Genomic DNA, 16,968 nt, shown 5'->3' with positions numbered 1-16,968 from the left:
TCTGCTGTTTGATTGCAGCATTTTCTGTCATTAAATTGGGCAGTTTTTACTGCTTGATGAAGGGAATTGATGCACTATGAAGGCCTATAAAACCAGGAGACGTCCTGGTTGAAGGGTACGGATTCACACGCTCACCTTCCCACTCGCTGTGCTGAGATTCTCGCTGCTGCGCCTCGTCGACCTTTGAGTTCGGCGTGCACCGGACTTGAAGAGAGCGGGATCTCCGAAACCACTGCCGCGAGACTCCTGCACGGGGCGGCAATCAGGTTTTTGGGCAGCGTCTACACGCGACCGCTTGGTGATCTGCAACATCTACTTCAACACGTTCGACTACGTTTTGCGCGGGATCATTGAGTAATTTCCTTGCGCAATCCTGTTCTAGTCAATATGTTGCCTGTTTACTTGTGTTATGTGCTTGCATCATTTTTTATATATGAGTTTTTCCTCCAAACAAAATCTGGAATGTATATTAGGCACTTATTTCCAACATTCCAAAAACCTGATTGTGCCTATTTCTATGATCTAGCAATGGCAAATAATGCATCTGATGCCATGAAACCTGAGAGGTTTGGAGGTGAGAACTTCCGCAGATGGCAGACAAGGGCCAAGTTTTGGCTCATGTCATTGGGGCTGTGGTGGGTGATATACCCTGTGTTTCCCATCACAGAGGAACAGACCATGCAGTTTGAGAATGCGAATAACACCGCATTGGGCTGCATCCTCACCATTTTGGCGGATCAACTCTATGATGTGTATATGAATTACTCATCGGCCACCATGCTGTGGGAGGATTTGGAGCAAAAATATGCAGAAGCCGAAGCCGGTCGCTGGCTGTATGTATGCGAAAAGTTCTTTGATTTCAGCATGGACAGTGCTAAATCAATTGTAACTCAAGCACACGACCTCCAGCTTCTGGTTGGCGAGATTGCACATTTGGGATGTGCTTTACCTCCAAAGTTTGTTGCAGCAGCGATTGTTGCTAAACTTCCTGCAGAGTGGCGTGATTTTGCTACAGCTCTGAAGCACAAAAGAGAAGAGATTTCTATTGAAGATCTCATTGCAGCTCTTGATGTGGAAGAGAAGGCAAGGGCAAAAGATGTGCAGGTGAAGAACGTGCAGAACAGTGCCAATTTTGTTCAAAACAAGAAACAATTTAACAAGAAGAAGGGTCCCAAGGCGAATAAGGTTACTAGCTTTAAAAAGAAGAAAACAGAGAAGAAGGATCTGAAGAATCTCACCTGTTTTGTGTGCGGTAATCCTGGTCACTTTGCCAAGGATTGTCCCGACCGCAAGGACAGGACCACTGAACTGAGCAAAAAGTTCACTAATGTGACCATTGGCGAGGCCTCGACTTCAGGAGGGTACGGTAAATCTCCTGTTGTTTATTCTGCATTTCAGTCTATCGACTGGTGGGTTGATACTGGTGCAAATGTTCACGTGTGTTCTGATGCTTCCTTGTTTTCTTCATATCAGGCAGCAGGGACTTCCAGCGTCCTAATGGGAAACGGAACGCGTGCTTCTGTTCTTGGTGTTGGTACGGTAGATCTGAAGCTCACTTCAGGGAAAACCATCCAATTGAAGAATGTCCAGCACGCACCTGCGATAAACAAGAACCTGCTGAGTGGGTCTCTCCTGTGTAGGAGTGGTTATAAGCTAGTATTCGAGTCGAATAAAGTTGTAGTGTCTAAATTTGGGGCTTTTATAGGAAAAGGCTATGACAGCGGAGGCTTGTTCCGCCTAAGTACTATGGATTCTTGTTATAGTTTGAATATTACTACTGGTTTGAATAAAAATTCTGCTGATGTATGGCATTCGAGGTTCTGTCATGTTGGTTTTGATACAATTGCTAGAATGTCCAGATCTGAGTTAATTCCTAAATGTGACATAGTCAAGAATTCTAAGTGCCAAACTTGTGTGCAAGCAAAACAACCTCGAAAACCTTTTAAGGCATTAGAGTCTGAGAAGAATCTGGCACCACTAGATTTGATCCATTCTGATTTATGTGAGATGAATGGTGTTTTGACTAAAGGAGGAAAAAAGTATTTTCTTACTTTTATTGATGATGCAACACGTTACTGTTATGTTTACTTGCTGAAGTCTAAGGATGAAGCGCTGAACTATTTTAGAATATATAAGGCAGAGGTTGAGAACCAGTTAGAAAAGAAGATTAAGAGACTTAGAGATGATCGGGGAGGAGAGTATATCTCTAATGATTTTTCTAATTTCTGTTCTGAGCATGGGATTATCCATGAATTTACACCACCCTATTCACCACAATCAAATGGTGTAGCTGAGAGGAAAAACCGGTCACTTACAGATTTGGTGAACGCCTTATTAGAGAGTGCCGGTATGCCAAAGATGTGGTGGGGGGAAGCAATCTTGACTGTAAATTTTGTGCTCAATAGAGTTATCACCAAGAGAAGTGACATAACTCCATACGAGGCATGGAGGGGCAGAAAACCCAATGTTAGCTTTCTGCGAACATGGGGATGTTTGGCGAAAGTCAACATTCCAGAGCCGAAGAAAAGGAAACTTGGGCCAAAAACAGTCGATTGCATTTTTATAGGATACGCTCAGAATAGTCCTGCCTATAGATTCTTGGTAGTTAAATCCGATACTCCAGAGATTATAGTAGATACAATAATGGAGTCTAAGGATGTTACTTTCTTTGAGGATATCTTTCCTATGAGACCAAGTAGCAGTACTTTAGAAAATCTGGATGCAACCATTCCTAACTCTGAACAAGTTGAGAACATACCTCTGCGAGAGAATAATGAGGAGGATAACAATTCAGACATCACTCCGCGCAGGAGTAAGAGACAAAAGGTTCAGAAATCTTTTGGAGATGACTTTATTGTATATCTTGTGGATGACGTGCCTACGACTCTGGCTGATGCTTATGCGTCTTCGGATGCTGACTATTGGAAAGAGGCAGTCCGTAGCGAGATGGACTCCATCATGACAAATGAGACTTGGGAAATCACTGAACGTCCTGTTGGGTGCAAACCTATTGGATGTAAGTGGATTTTCAAGAAAAAGATGAGACCAGATGGCACGATTGAAAAATATAAAGCGAGGCTTGTGGCCAAAGGCTTTACCCAGAAAGAAGGAGAAGATTATTTTGACACCTATTCACCTGTGGCCAGGTTAACCACCATTAGGGTGCTCATTGCATTAGCTGCTTCCTATGGTCTACACATTCATCAAATGGATGTAAAGACAGCTTTTCTTAACGGAGAGTTGGAGGAAGAAATCTATATGGAGCAACCTGATGGTTTTGTGGCTAAGGGACAGGAGGGTAAAGTTTGCAGATTGTTAAAATCATTATATGGCCTAAAACAAGCACCCAAACAATGGCATGAAAAATTTGATCAAACCTTAACTTCTGCTGGTTTTGTTGTAAACGAAGCAGATAAGTGTGTATACTATCGCCATGGTGGGGGTCAAACAGTGATCTTGTGCTTGTATGTGGATGATATACTCATATTTGGGACTAACACTGCCGTGATTGACGAGGTCAAATCATTCTTATCTTCATGCTTCGACATGAAGGATTTGGGTGAAGCAAGTGTTATCCTGAATATTAAGTTGATCAAAAATGAGAATGGGATTATTCTAAATCAATCTCATTATGTGGAAAAAATACTGTGTCGCTTTGGCTTTGAGAATGCCAAAGTATCCCCTACGCCCTATGATGCTAGTGTAAAGCTAAGGACAAATAAAGGCGAAGGGTTGGACCATTTGAGATATTCACAAATAATTGGGTCCCTCTTGTATCTTGCTGGTGCAACACGTCCCGATATATCTTTTGCTGTGAGCAAATTAAGTCGTTTTACTTCTAATCCAGGGAAGGATCATTGGGATGCACTGGAGAGAGTGCTACGTTACCTGAGAGGTACAATCGAATATGGAATTCACTATACTGGTTATCCATCTGTATTGGAAGGATATAGTGATTCCAACTGGATTTCTGATGCGGATGCAATTAAAGCCACGAGTGGCTATGTGTTTACACTAGCAGGTGCTGCAGTTACCTGGAGGTCATGTAAACAGACCATTTTGACGCGGTCGACCATGGAAGCTGAGCTTGTAGCACTTGACACGGCTACCGTTGAGGCCGAGTGGCTAAGAGAGCTACTCATGGACTTGCCACTGGTAGAGAAACCAGTTCCGGCAATCCTTATGTACTGTGACAACCAAACGGTACTGATCAAAGTTACGAGTACTAAGGATAATTCGAAGTCCTCGAGACATGTGAAGCGGAGGCTTAAATCTGTTAGAAAGCTAAAAAACTCCGGAGTAATTGCTGTGAATTATATTCGCAGTGAGAAAAATCTAGCAGATCCCTTTACAAAAGGGCTTGCACGGACAGCGATTTCTGTTGCAAACATGGACATGGGGTTGAGACCCATTTAGTTGCAAAGTAATGGCAACTCATTTCCTTTGATAGGAGATCCCTGATTTGGAAAATGAGAAAAACAAGTTACTGTTGTAACAGGGAGTACAGATTGTTAAAATAAGAATAATAAAAAAAAATTACCCATGTTCCATGAAATGTACTCTCTTCTGTATGGAAGGCTGGCTATTATGCCTTAATGTATTCTAGTGTCCACCGAGGGAAAAGGTATCGTCCTACAGGATACCTAAAATGAATACACCTATGTGAGCTAAACTGTTAGGTCGCAGTTCATGAGAGTGGGGTACTCTTTGGAAAGCTCATGAAAAGATCGAGGAGCAAGACCTTTAAAAGCTCCGTTTGGACTTGGCGTTCTTGTAGCCTAGTACCAGTTGGATCTTCAAGAGAAATCTGACAGCAAAAAGCTATGAATTCAAGGCTTAGTCCATTCACAAGCTGCTGGAAGATGGACCTGGTTGATCTAGGTGTAAGTTCAACCCGTACGGGACTTATACTGAAAATCTGGTATATATAAAGAATGTTCAGTACAGCAGCTTTGGAATTGGTGGGGGATTGTTGGATTTAGGCCCATGTTTGGCCTAATCTGAAAATTCCAAAGCATGCACAACCTATAGTCCCATATTGCTAATTCAAGGAGAGGTTGCCTTGCTTAAATATGGGAGTCTCCTCTCTATGCAAAATAGGTGAAAATGAGAGAGAAGGAGACTGTTGCTACACGCACGCGCAGCTCGCGCGCATTTTTCGCGTGAAAAATCGCGTGACTTGTGACTTGCGACGAGCGCGACGCGTACGTGTACAGCAGGCTATTATTTGTGCAGTTTCTATTTTTTATGCTGAGCGTAATGGCGCTTCAATGTGATTGAAACTGCCGTTTTAAACAGTAATAAGGTGTGTCAGTTTCTGCTGTTTGATTGCAGCATTTTCTGTCATTAAATTGGGCAGTTTTTACTGCTTGATGAAGGGAATTGATGCACTATGAAGGCCTATAAAACCAGGAGACGTCCTGGTTGAAGGGTACGGATTCACACGCTCACCTTCCCACTCGCTGTGCTGAGATTCTCGCTGCTGCGCCTCGTCGACCTTTGAGTTCGGCGTGCACCGGACTTGAAGAGAGCGGGATCTCCGAAACCACTGCCGCGAGACTCCTGCACGGGGCGGCAATCAGGTTTTTGGGCAGCGTCTACACGCGACCGCTTGGTGATCTGCAACATCTACTTCAACACGTTCGACTACGTTTTGCGCGGGATCATTGAGTAATTTCCTTGCGCAATCCTGTTCTAGTCAATATGTTGCCTGTTTACTTGTGTTATGTGCTTGCATCATTTTTTATATATGAGTTTTTCCTCCAAACAAAATCTGGAATGTATATTAGGCACTTATTTCCAACATTCCAAAAACCTGATTGTGCCTATTTCTATGATCTAGCAATGGCAAATAATGCATCTGATGCCATGAAACCTGAGAGGTTTGGAGGTGAGAACTTCCGTAGATGGCAGACAAGGGCCAAGTTTTGGCTCATGTCATTGGGGCTGTGGTGGGTGATATACCCTGTGTTTCCCATCACAGAGGAACAGACCATGCAGTTTGAGAATGCGAATAACACCGCATTGGGCTGCATCCTCACCATTTTGGCGGATCAACTCTATGATGTGTATATGAATTACTCATCGGCCACCATGCTGTGGGAGGATTTGGAGCAAAAATATGCAGAAGCCGAAGCCGGTCGCTGGCTGTATGTATGCGAAAAGTTCTTTGATTTCAGCATGGACAGTGCTAAATCAATTGTAACTCAAGCACACGACCTCCAGCTTCTGGTTGGCGAGATTGCACATTTGGGATGTGCTTTACCTCCAAAGTTTGTTGCAGCAGCGATTGTTGCTAAACTTCCTGCAGAATGGCGTGATTTTGCTACAGCTCTGAAGCACAAAAGAGAAGAGATTTCTATTGAAGATCTCATTGCAGCTCTTGATGTGGAAGAGAAGGCAAGGGCAAAAGATGTGCAGGTGAAGAACGTGCAGAACAGTGCCAATTTTGTTCAAAACAAGAAACAATTTAACAAGAAGAAGGGTCCCAAGGCGAATAAGGTTACTAGCTTTAAAAAGAAGAAAACAGAGAAGAAGGATCTGAAGAATCTCACCTGTTTTGTGTGCGGTAATCCTGGTCACTTTGCCAAGGATTGTCCCGACCGCAAGGACAGGACCACTGAACTGAGCAAAAAGTTCACTAATGTGACCATTGGCGAGGCCTCGACTTCAGGAGGGTACGGTAAATCTCCTGTTGTTTATTCTGCATTTCAGTCTATCGACTGGTGGGTTGATACTGGTGCAAATGTTCACGTGTGTTCTGATGCTTCCTTATTTTCTTCATATCAGGCAGCAGGGACTTCCAGCGTCCTAATGGGAAACGGAACGCGTGCTTCTGTTCTTGGTGTTGGTACGGTAGATCTGAAGCTCACTTCAGGGAAAACCATCCAATTGAAGAATGTCCAGCACGCACCTGCGATAAACAAGAACCTGCTGAGTGGGTCTCTCCTGTGTAGGAGTGGTTATAAGCTAGTATTCGAGTCGAATAAAGTTGTAGTGTCTAAATTTGGGGCTTTTATAGGAAAAGGCTATGACAGCGGAGGCTTGTTCCGCCTAAGTACTATGGATTCTTGTTATAGTTTGAATATTACTACTGGTTTGAATAAAAATTCTGCTGATGTATGGCATTCGAGGTTCTGTCATGTTGGTTTTGATACAATTGCTAGAATGTCCAGATCTGAGTTAATTCCTAAATGTGACATAGTCAAGAATTCTAAGTGCCAAACTTGTGTGCAAGCAAAACAACCTCGAAAACCTTTTAAGGCATTAGAGTCTGAGAAGAATCTGGCACCACTAGATTTGATCCATTCTAATTTATGTGAGATGAATGGTGTTTTGACTAAAGGAGGAAAAAAGTATTTTCTTACTTTTATTGATGATGCAACACGTTACTGTTATGTTTACTTGCTGAAGTCTAAGGATGAAGCGCTGAACTATTTTAGAATATATAAGGCAGAGGTTGAGAACCAGTTAGAAAAGAAGATTAAGAGACTTAGAGATGATCGGGGAGGAGAGTATATCTCTAATGATTTTTCTAATTTCTGTTCTGAGCATGGGATTATCCATGAATTTACACCACCCTATTCACCACAATCAAATGGTGTAGCTGAGAGGAAAAACCGGTCACTTACAGATTTGGTGAACGCCTTATTAGAGAGTGCCGGTATGCCAAAGATGTGGTGGGGGGGAAGCAATCTTGACTGTAAATTTTGTGCTCAATAGAGTTATCACCAAGAGAAGTGACATAACTCCATACGAGGCATGGAGGGGCAGAAAACCCAATGTTAGCTTTCTGCGAACATGGGGATGTTTGGCGAAAGTCAACATTCCAGAGCCGAAGAAAAGGAAACTTGGGCCAAAAACAGTCGATTGCATTTTTATAGGATACGCTCAGAATAGTCCTGCCTATAGATTCTTGGTAGTTAAATCCGATACTCCAGAGATTATAGTAGATACAATAATGGAGTCTAAGGATGTTACTTTCTTTGAGGATATCTTTCCTATGAGACCAAGTAGCAGTACTTTAGAAAATCTGGATGCAACCATTCCTAACTCTGAACAAGTTGAGAACATACCTCTGCGAGAGAATAATGAGGAGGATAACAATTCAGACATCACTCCGCGCAGGAGTAAGAGACAAAAGGTTCAGAAATCTTTTGGAGTTCGGCGTGCTGAGATTCACCATTCCTAAATCTTTTGGAGTACGGATTCACACGCTCACCTTCCCACTCGCTGTGCTGAGATTCTCGCTGCTGCGCCTCGTCGACCTTTGAGTTCGGCGTGCACCGGACTTGAAGAGAGCGGGATCTCCGAAACCACTGCCGCGAGACTCCTGCACGGGGCGGCAATCAGGTTTTTGGGCAGCGTCTACACGCGACCGCTTGGTGATCTGCAACATCTACTTCAACACGTTCGACTACGTTTTGCGCGGGATCATTGAGTAATTTCCTTGCGCAATCCTGTTCTAGTCAATATGTTGCCTGTTTACTTGTGTTATGTGCTTGCATCATTTTTTATATATGAGTTTTTCCTCCAAACAAAATCTGGAATGTATATTAGGCACTTATTTCCAACAACTCCTTGGTCGTGCTGGTGGCATGATGGATTTGGAAACATAGAAATGGATATGTGGTTTAGGGAGCATCAGCTTGCTTTGTTACCACCATATGGGATATTGCTATATTAGAGATGAGGTGCCCGTTCGGCCGGTACACAAAACTACTGTGTACCGACTGGTTTTGGCTGGTTTCAGCTGATTCAATAGTATTCTGTGAGAGAGAATAAGCTAAAACAAGCGAGACAAGTCGAGCCGAACGGGCTGGAGATCAAGTTGTGGTGTATGACATAAGCCAAAGGGCTCCGTAGCATTACTCATGGATATTTCTTTTTGGTCTAGGTCGTGTATCTGGTCTAAAAAAGTTTTCCTTGGTCGAACCTTGTCTGTTTGAATAGACCAAGGGATACAGATGTTCTCCACATTGCACTTGCAGTTACTTAGCTTAGACACTGGGTGAAAGCGAATTAATATGACATTAACTTATGCCCTGTTCGTTTGGCTGATAAGCTATGGCTGAAAGCACTGTTGGCTGATTTGTTGTGGGAGAAAAATACTGTTCGTTGGCTGAAAAAGAATGACTTATAAGCCAAGCAAACAAGACGTTAGAGTCATCTATGATTAATGCTTATGTATCTCTATTCTTAAGTAGACAAGGTATGGCCATATACACTGACTCACTTAATTTCTACGAGTCAGCAAGTCAAGTCAACTGAACCCACATGTTCCTAGTAATCATGACAAGATGCATTTCAATAGGGATGAATTGGTCTTTAGCCTTTGAGTTTATGAAGAAAAGGTCAACTGTGTCGGACTACTTGTTTCACAGTTTAGGTTGCAGATAGAACAGTGACGGAGTCCATCAGTATATATGAGGCACCACGGGAGTGCCACATTGCTCCTCTACTCTATACTCCTATGTTGAGTACCTCGACAAATTGATGCTGCTTTACTTTTGCCTTCAACTTTGCCCTCTTATACAATTGCAGAAGGGTACATTTTCCAAGTCGACTTGAGGAGGACAAAGGCAAATTGATCAAACCTGTAAAGGTCCAACACTCTTTACCCTCCTTTCATTTATTTTCTTGTTTCTGTCTCAGAGTAACATCGTAGCCAATACATACAGTAAGCATAGGAGACCTGCATTGTGAAAATTGATTTGACCAGTAAGTTAAGAGTTAAGACAGAAATAACTTGGCAACTTGAGTTGTGTTGCTAAAGAAAGAAATCACGGCTCTTTCTTGCATGTATTGTTTTCACAATTTGGGAAACAGTAACCAACCCAAATATCTTGATATCCATACATTTAGACCTTGTTTGGGCAATCCTTTATCAAGGGATTTGAAGATGATCCAAGGGGATTGTGGAGGATTTTGACTTGTAGAGGATTTAATTCCTTTCAACCCCTTCAATCGCCATAAACCGAACAAAGCATTATCCTTCTTTCTTATTGTTTGTCATTTTTTTTTCTGTAGAAGCTACATGTACTCCAAGAATAAAGGATGTATTTCAACTACTTTCAGCAAGTATGATGGTATTCCAAATGATTTTAGCAGTCCAGGTTTCAAGAAAATGATATCCCTTCAACAATTACATTCGCTTATTAGCTAGCATATGGACGCTGTGCCAAGATTAGGTCAATTATAGCAGACATATTACGATGGCGTATTGAAGTAGAACTGCACAGAGAAAACGTAATAAATTTCCGTTATTTTGTTCATAAAAACGATAGAAATAGCTGCGTGGCATGTGAAACACTAAAGTTAGCTAAACCCTTAACTAGAAAGATTTTTGAGTTGCAAATGGCCCTTGTTAATATGGAACTAATAAAAGATGGACTCTAATGACTAACGCTTTTAGTTCTTATATAAGCAAATTTATGTGAAACGTTACAATAATGAAGCCACATAACTTTGATTGATAAAACAAAAGTCCGAATAGACATTCAGTCTGTTCGCTGGTTGGTTTCTGGGCTGATAAGCCCGGCTGGTGCTGGTTTGTTGCGAGAAGAAAATACTATTGGCTGGCTAATAAGCCATGGCTGAAACCAACAAGCGAACATGCTAATTGTTGATCAATCTATGTATCTTATTAGTGAATACCAATAGAGAGACATGGATCAACCATGTTATTTTGTAAAAAAATTTCATGACGATTTGATCAACTAAGTTTTCTAGAAAATCTTTAGAAAGAACAATTGGACTAGTTTGGTAGGGTTCTGGCTCTGTCTCCTCTCGTTGAGTAGTTTCTCTGGTGAAACTGAGGTTGTTTTGGAAAACGTTTGACAAAAAACATCTCTAATGTTAATTTTGTTATAATTTACGTTAAATTTGTGAGGTGGAGCCGAGAGGAGCAACAGGTGTGCCAAACAGACCCTTTATATGCTAAAACTTTTCATTGTTTTACTGAATAAACTATCATAGCATATAATATTATAAGAAAAGGATTAACAGTTGCTACCCAAATATTTGAAAAATACCCTATAGTTTTGATTATTTACTACTAATAATCAATCGGGATCCCAAATGTTTGCATATATACCCCTATCCCTGGAGGCTGGTGTTTGCACTTTGCACCCCGAGTCCCCGCGGCTTCGCCTCCCGGCTACCGCCGGCCAGCAAGATGCCGCCGCCTCCCGCCCGTCCGTCAAACCCCGGTGAGGATCGGATAGCCCCACCCCGCCGATGTCCCGCTCAACCTCTAACATCCCAGCCCTCTACTCCTGCTGCTACGGAGCATACACAACGGTTGGGCTCGTAGCGCCGGGCGCCTCGTCCGGGCATGGCAGCTTAGTCCTTAGCGAGCGCGCCTGAGTCTCTCACGGACTGCGAAGGTCGGAGCCTATGCCATCCGCACGCAACTGCGGTGGCGCCTTGTTGCTACGACTTAGGCGAGCTCAGAGCTCCAAGCTTTTAGTGGCTTGGCAGTTGGCAGGCTTGCGAATTGCGAAGAAGAGGAACAGAGATTGGTTGCGACTTGCAGCACAAGCGGTACATTTCCCGGCTTTTGATTCCTCCGAGCCTTAGTCATGCACGCACCTTTCATCTGTCAAACACTAATTTCGTAGCAATGCTGCCGCATACGCTACCCAATCTGAGTTGAGGCTGCACGCCTGCACCACGATTTTTTTTTTAGGCATTAATTCTCCCCAACTGATTCTCCCAGATATTTCTCCTTTTCTTTTCAAGCAATGTTATTCCACAGAAATTTTCTAAAACCAGTCTGGGGAAAACGCCTTCCGGTTTACACAATCAGCCATCCCACTAGTGGACAGGTATGATGTTTCTGAGCCAAATGTGTATGAACTTTGAAAGTGATAGGATTAATGATATATGTCTTCTTTGGACCTTTTCTTTTTCTGCAATCTGCATTAAGTGTTCCATGAAGAATCTGGTTAAGAAAGTTCTCATTGATCAAATCTAGTCCTTATCTAAAAAAAAAATCAAATCTAGTCTATTTTGGTGGACACCTACTAAACGTTTTCCTCACACGCATATGATTAATTAGACTAAACGCTGAGCAATTGGGATTGCAACACAGAGTAATGGAGTGATTATTTATCTCTGACCTTAAGTAAGGCAAGGCACTGGTGTGGCCATCAGCCCATAGTCTAGGAGTCAGCTAGTCAAGTCTACTGGAGTTTGGTCTTTTTCCCCCTTCCGTGGGGAAACTATGGGGGACCTGAAAGGAGTTTTCATGACGATTGCATCGCAAGGTCCAGCCATGAGAACATTAAAGATCTAAATTCCTCTTTTGCACTGTGCAATTCCAGGATTAGCCCCTCATTCGAAAGGTCTAAGTTCTTTTAGATGATAGTATATCTGTAGCAGTGGAAAGGCCATTTGTCTCTAAGTTTCAGTGCACTATTGTTGCCAATTTATACAACAATCACAATAGAGCTATGTATGATACATTTAAATTGGTTCATTTGCTACGATATAAAGAACTTGGGAACTGAACTTGTTGCTCTACTCCAATGAAATAAATTAATGTCCTTTTTCTTGCTTATAATGTTTGCACAATTGAGAGGAAATTAAATGTTTACATTTCCTTTTATCCTTAACTTATACCTTTTCCTCCATTTCCCCAGCTGAAAACATTATGAAAGTATAGTAGCATCAGGGCTATCTACTGTTCATGCATCTTCTTTTCTCCGCAAGTACATGGACTCCCAGGATAATTCATCTATTTCATCAATTTTCTGCAAGCCTGAAGGTATTTCAAATGGTTTAGCATACCAAATTTCAATCAAATCAAGTCTTATTTAATAACTATGTTTAGCTTAATAGTTAGTATTTCCTATTTGATAAGAAGTTGTATTACTTTTGTAGATATGATGTAAAAGGTTGGAATCTGTGCATAAGATTTCATCTTAGTTATTGCAGTTATATTGTGCTGGCATACTGAAGTCAAACTGCACAGAGAGAAATGGTAGACGTTGTTGTTCTTTTGGTCATAAAAAAGATAGGAATAGCTGTGGCATGCGAAACACTAAAGTTAGCCAAACCCTTGCTTGGAAAGAATTCTGAGTTGCAAATGGCACTTCCAGATAACATGAAACTGATAAAAGATGAACTTGAGATTATCAATGCATTTCTTAAAGAAGTTGGCATGAAAGATTGCAATAGTGAAGTCATACAAACTTGGATAAGGCAAGTCCGACGGTTGGCTTATGATATGGAAGACATTGTGGATCAATTTATGTATCGTATCAGTGAGTACCAACAGAGAGACACATGGAATTGTGTGAAGAAACTTTTCAAGAGACATCCGTCTTTATTTTCACTTGATGAAATTGCCATAAGAGCAGATATAATAAACAAAGAAGTTGTGGAACTTTCAAAAAGAATAAGTCGTTGGGCCCAACCAATAACTGGTATGAATTTTAATCCAGCTGTAAACTGTGACAGCGAGCAGCAACTATATCATCCTGGACATGATCATTCAATCAATGACAATGAACTTGTAGGAATTGATAAAAATAGAGAAATCTTGATCAATTCACTGCATCTGGAAGATCCCCCTCTTCGGATCATTGCTGTTTGGGGTATGGGTGGCCTTGGGAAAAGCACCCTTGTCAATAATGTCTACAAAAATGAAGAGGTAATTTCCAAGTTTAATTGCCATGCATGGGTTTCTATCTCCCAATCATATAAGATAAATGATATTTGGAGAAACATGCTGAAAGAAATTCATGGAAATGACAATAGAGCATTTGATGCTGGAAGTATAGATAGTGCAGAACTAAGAGTGAGGCTGACAAAAATTCTGGAGAAAAAGAGGTACTTGATTATATTGGATGATGTCTGGACGGCTGAAGTTCTTTTTAAAATTAGAGAGATTCTTGTTGATAATGGCCTAGGAAGTAGAGTGATAATCACGACAAGAATTGAGGAAGTAGCTTCAATAGCTGAGGCTGGTTGTAAAATCAAGGTTGAGCCTTTAAATGACCATGATTCATGGCTTCTATTTTGCAAGAAGGCATTTCCAAAAACTAAAAATTATATTTGTCCCCCAGAACTACATCAGTGTGGTAAAGACATAGTGGAGAAATGTGATGGTTTACCATTAGCTCTTGTAGCAATAGGGAGTTTATTGTCCCTCAAAATAAGGAATAATAAAGTATGGAGGTTTTTTTACTATCAACTCATTTCAGAGCTACACAACAATGAGAACTTAAACCATGTGGAAAAAATTCTAAATCTAAGCTACAAGTGCCTGCCAGACAATTTGAAGAATTGTTTCTTATATTGTGCTATGTTCCCAGAAGACTATCTGATCCATAGAAAAATATTGATTAGATTGTGGATCAGCGAAGGGTTTATTGAACACAAAGGAGGATGCAGCTTAGAAGATGTTGGTGAAATATATCTGACAGAACTCATTCAGAGAAGCATGTTTCAGGTTGTAGCAAGGAACAGTTTTGATAGGATACAATGTCTCTGTATGCATGATCTTGTTCGTGAACTGGCCATTTACCAATCAAAAAAAGAAAATTTCTGTGCAATTTATGATGACACTGGGGTGGTTCAGGTGGGATTACATCCTCGTCGTGTATCGGTACTCCAGTGCAACAATGGCATTCAATCCAGCATGGATCCATCCAGGCTTCGCACCTTTATAGCATTTGACACCCGCATGTCATCATGTTCATGGTATTCTTTTATTCCATCTGAGTCTAAGTACCTTACAGTATTAGACTTATCCGGCTTGCCTATTGAGGATATTCCTAGTTCAATTGGGGAGCTATTCAACCTTAGGTATCTGTGCCTAAATGACACAAATGTGAAGGAACTCCCTAAATCTATTACAAAGCTCCACAATTTACAAACATTGAGCCTTGAACGCACACGTGCACTGAATTTTCCACACGGGTTTTCTAAACTGAAGAAATTGCGTCACCTCCTGATTTGGAAATTGCTAGATGCAACGTATAGAAGTTTCCATAATTGGGAATCTATGGAGCCATTTGATGGCTTCTGGTATTTGAAGGAATTGCAATCTTTGAACGAAGTTCGAGCAACTAAAATGTTTGTTGCAAAACTAGTTGATTTATCCCAGCTGAGATCTCTTACCATTACTTATTTGAGAAGTAGCCATTGTGCACAACTGTGCAATTCTTTATCGAAGTTGCACCATCTTACAAAATTACACATAAGAGCCATCAATGAAGCTGAGCTCCTCCTGCTTGAAGATTTGACATTGCAAAATCCTCTTGAAAAGCTAGAATTGGTAGGGCGGTTGTCTGAAGGAACTTTGGAATCTCCCTTTTTCTCTACTCACGGAAGTCAACTACTGCTAATGGAGCTAGCATGGTGTCAGTTCATAGATAATCCAGTGCCACAACTTTCTGAATTGTCAAATTTAACTGAATTACGTCTTACAAGGGCATATACTGGACAACAGCTAAACTTCCATGGCAAGATGTTCCAAAAGCTGAAGAAGGTAGTCTTGTGGGATTTGCCGCAGGTCAATCAAATATGCATACATGAGGGAGCTTTGGTCAGCCTTGAATATCTTCACATTGATAGCCTCAAGAAATTATGGGACGTACCTCTTGGTATCCAATTTCTCAGTTCTATCAAAGAAGCATACTTTACTAGGATGCATTCTGAATTTGCGAGGAACCTTCAAATGGGAAAGCTAGATCAAATTCCCAAGGTCTACTGGTCAACAGAAGGCAAGTGGAATCAACTTCCCAACCAATATAGCTTTATGCTTGCACCTTTAATATGTATGATGTTTATCGGCTAAACAAAACATTTCCAGAAGTGGCATGATCCCATCCAAAAAACAGGGATGAGACCATTGTATCCCATCATATCTCCAAACCAAACATATGCTTAGATTATCTATTATGTAATGATGACAGAGGTGGGTAATTTAGATGCAAATCTGAGGGTTACTTTATATTATTTTTATAGTGGCATAGGTGTATAATTTAGAACAAAATTAGGGGTTACTAATTTACTATATATTATATTTAATAACAGAGCGATTGGTTAATTTAGATACAAATTTAAGATGTTACACTGGATTATCTTTTATAGTGGCCTAGCTAGGTAATTTTGATGCAACTTTTGGGGATTAATATATTTTATTTATTATTAATGGCAAATGTGGCCACTTTTTATAAAGTGGAATAGATTCAGTAGCTTCTAGTGCTCATGAGTCTACCGAATTGATGGCGGGATGTTTAGGAATTTTAGAATTCTAGTTTTTTTTTTCCTAGCAAATCTCATGATTATTAACATAGAGACTCTACACCTGTACATAAACTTCTATTCCTCTCTTAATTGAAAGGCAGAGCTCTTGCCGTTGCGTTAAAAAAAAAACCCGTAGAGACTCTACTGAGAGCTTTCAATCAGTAATAGTAAAATAACCACTTTATGACTTCACTTCTACTTTAAATGCAGGAGTGTCCTCGGTTCAATCAGAAACCACTAAGCTGCCTGGACCACCGCAATGGCGCATTTTAAGTGGGTCAGGATGGGTTTTCATCTAACCTGTCTTGTGAAACTCTGGTGTGGATGCAATACCGATACATTATTAGTGTTCTAATTCTGGCCCAATCCTTCAGTGTTGGTAGAATTAGTAGTATCTTGGCTGTCTAAATAAGTTTGTGCTAGCTTATAATTTTTATATTATTTCAAACGTACAGAGATTAACCCTGACACGATGTGAAGATGATATTGCATTCGTCTCCATCATGATTATGACAATCGAGGACTTCAATTCTTTTAGCACTCACCAGCATGTAAACCGGTAGTTGTCTTTGTTTTTTAATTCTTTGCATTTAGAATATGATTTTTTTTTTTTGCTTTGAACTTTCATCATGGCATGTTTAAATTTCGAATTTTCATTTCGCTTCGTAGCAGCATATGAGCATTAGGTTTACATATTTTGTTCTGCCT

The 16,968-nt window shown here is 40.9% G+C and overlaps 2 protein-coding genes across 6 annotated transcripts; both read left to right on the top strand.

Annotated features, from left to right (window-relative positions):
• Nucleotides 1–5,844: 5,844 nt before the first annotated feature.
• LOC136548762 (uncharacterized) lies at nucleotides 5,845–6,544 on the top strand. Its single transcript, XM_066540172.1, has 2 exons — nucleotides 5,845–6,420; nucleotides 6,530–6,544. Exons 1-2 carry the CDS (start codon nucleotides 5,845–5,847, stop codon nucleotides 6,542–6,544), a joined length of 591 nt encoding a protein of 196 aa, XP_066396269.1.
• Nucleotides 6,545–11,132: 4,588 nt separating this feature from the next.
• Nucleotides 11,133–16,810, top strand: LOC136551984 (disease resistance protein RPM1-like). 5 transcript variants are annotated; one of them, XM_066543526.1, is made up of 5 exons: nucleotides 11,139–11,544; nucleotides 12,645–12,769; nucleotides 12,886–14,709; nucleotides 15,442–15,734; nucleotides 16,471–16,810. In XM_066543526.1, exons 3-5 carry the CDS (start codon nucleotides 12,983–12,985, stop codon nucleotides 16,557–16,559), a joined length of 2,109 nt encoding a protein of 702 aa, XP_066399623.1. In that variant the 5' UTR covers nucleotides 11,139–11,544; nucleotides 12,645–12,769; nucleotides 12,886–12,982; the 3' UTR covers nucleotides 16,560–16,810. The 5 variants fall into 5 exon arrangements, with proteins under 5 accessions (XP_066399620.1, XP_066399623.1, XP_066399618.1 ...); XM_066543523.1 differs by having other exon boundaries at nucleotides 11,133–11,210; nucleotides 12,886–15,734; XM_066543521.1 differs by having other exon boundaries at nucleotides 12,886–15,734.
• Nucleotides 16,811–16,968: the final 158 nt, after the last annotated feature.

The sequence above is a fragment of the Miscanthus floridulus genome, chromosome 4 (genome assembly GCF_019320115.1).
Source record: "Miscanthus floridulus cultivar M001 chromosome 4, ASM1932011v1, whole genome shotgun sequence".
Taxonomy (NCBI): Eukaryota; Viridiplantae; Streptophyta; class Magnoliopsida; order Poales; family Poaceae; genus Miscanthus; species Miscanthus floridulus.
The sequence above is the reverse complement of the archived record's forward strand: the minus strand, read 5'-3'. Positions and strand labels throughout refer to the sequence as shown.

Bases quoted from the DNA above. Each gene is read 5' to 3' on its own strand.
- LOC136548762 (XM_066540172.1), top strand. From the start codon at position 5,845: ATGGCAAATAATGCATCTGATGCCATGAAACCTGAGAGGTTTGGAGGT.
- LOC136551984 (XM_066543523.1), top strand. From the start codon at position 12,983: ATGGTAGACGTTGTTGTTCTTTTGGTCATAAAAAAGATAGGAATAGCT. The intron at 15,735-16,470 runs GCAAGTGGAATC...CTTTAAATGCAG, and splicing joins GGTCTACTGGTCAACAGAAG to GAGTGTCCTCGGTTCAATCA.